The sequence below is a fragment of the Capsicum annuum genome, chromosome 8 (assembly GCF_002878395.1).
Source record: "Capsicum annuum cultivar UCD-10X-F1 chromosome 8, UCD10Xv1.1, whole genome shotgun sequence".
NCBI classification, from domain to species: Eukaryota; Viridiplantae; Streptophyta; class Magnoliopsida; order Solanales; family Solanaceae; genus Capsicum; species Capsicum annuum.
Genome location: NC_061118.1, coordinates 159,193,863 through 159,195,534, shown reverse-complemented (window position 1 = coordinate 159,195,534; position 1,672 = coordinate 159,193,863). Strand labels below are relative to the sequence as shown.

General features: G+C 33.1%; 1 protein-coding gene across 1 annotated transcript; it reads right to left on the bottom strand.

The window, feature by feature from the left end:
• Positions 1–257: 257 nt before the first annotated feature.
• Positions 258–1,276, bottom strand: LOC107879844 (germin-like protein subfamily 1 member 16). Its single transcript, XM_016726783.2, has 2 exons — positions 1,105–1,276; positions 258–976 (listed from the first exon to the last, which is right to left on the bottom strand). Exons 1-2 carry the CDS (start codon positions 1,229–1,231, stop codon positions 411–413), a joined length of 693 nt encoding a protein of 230 aa, XP_016582269.1. The 5' UTR covers positions 1,232–1,276; the 3' UTR covers positions 258–410.
• Positions 1,277–1,672: the final 396 nt, after the last annotated feature.

Genomic DNA, 1,672 nt, shown 5'->3' with positions numbered 1-1,672 from the left:
GTATGAATTTATGATTCATATTCTGAATTACTACACTACTGCTCTTTGCAACTCTTTTATCTCAAGAAATATCTAATTTGTTTATCATAAGCATGCCAATTATAATTGTAGAGCATAATATCGCAAATACTAAGGATGTTGTGATGCTTTTATAGTTTCGAGAACATTACCATATATAACACACAACACACTGTAATTTTACTAAAACAAACCGTGAGGAAACCTCGTTTCGTACATCTCAATACAAAGATTAATGAACCTAGTTCAAAAGACTAGATCATGAGATTTATTTATGATTTCTCAAATTCCATGCACAAATAACAACACCATATGTGTATATATGTAATATATATATATATATATATATATATATATATAGTTATAGTTATTCTTATATGGCTTATACTAATCTAGTTGTTGTCCCACTCAAATTGTGACCGGATATAATCCACAATTTTCTCGTCGACTTGGAATGCTTTTGCTAGAATATCATCATTGATTGGTGGGTGTGAACCAAATAATGTATTTGCAACAATGTTGTACCCTGGATTTTGACTACTGAATGCAGTAAATGCAACAGCCTTAGCCTCCTTTCCCACATTGAGCTGAAAATGAATGAGTCCCACTGGGAAAACAAACACATCTCCAGGATGTAGAATCTTGGTAAACAGTCTATTTCTCATATTTGGACCAGAAGTCGAAGTGACAAATCCAACGTAGAGCATGCCCTCAACTACGACAAGAATCTCACTTCCTCGAGGGTTAGTATGAGGTGGATCCAGACCATATGGTGCATAATCGAAACGAGCAAATGAAATGCCCAGAGTATTGAGTCCTGGGAAGTTGTTAACGTTGAGTCCTGTTACAGCAAATCCAAGTTGATTTGAAGTATTCCCTGGTATGTTTAGACCTGAGCTAAAGAAGTCATCAGCAGCGACATGCTCTGGATTCTTGCGAAATTTCCCATTCACGAGAACTGTGTAGAAATCACAAATAGAAAGTAAAAGTAACAATAAATACTATGGTAGTGTAAAAAACAAATGAAACTGGCATGAAGTATGCAAAAGCTACAAGTGAAACTATCAAATTATAATGTGGGTTTACCATGAGCCATGGTGTCATTAATAGCAACACAAAAATCTTGCAAAGGACTAGGATCAGATGCATGACTTATTGAAGTCACCACAGCAAATATGGCAATGATTAATGCAAAGGACTTGAGAGCCATCATTAATTAGTTAAAACTGTGTATTGAAACAATTTGTTTGCTGTGAGAAATATGATAAAGAGAGGCATGCCTATTTATACATGAAATTTGTTTGAACAAAGTTTGGATTAAGCTTCCTCCAATAATATTACCGGTTAGTCTTAATTAATGGTCAATTTTTAAGCATTTGAGTCGTGATGTTCTGTCAATAACGTCTATATAGTAAAGATTAATTAATTTAATCTTCAACTCTACGAAGAAATTTCACTAAATTTAATCTCTTTATCAAATTGGAAAAAAGAAAGTCCAAAATATCCCAGTATTGTTAGGGAAAACCATCGAATTTTGTAATGAAATTTCACTAAATTTAATCTCTTCATCAAATGGAAAAAAGAAATTCAAAACACCCTAGTATGTATTGATCGAAAATTTATCAAACACTGCTTCAGAAATTTCACTAAATTA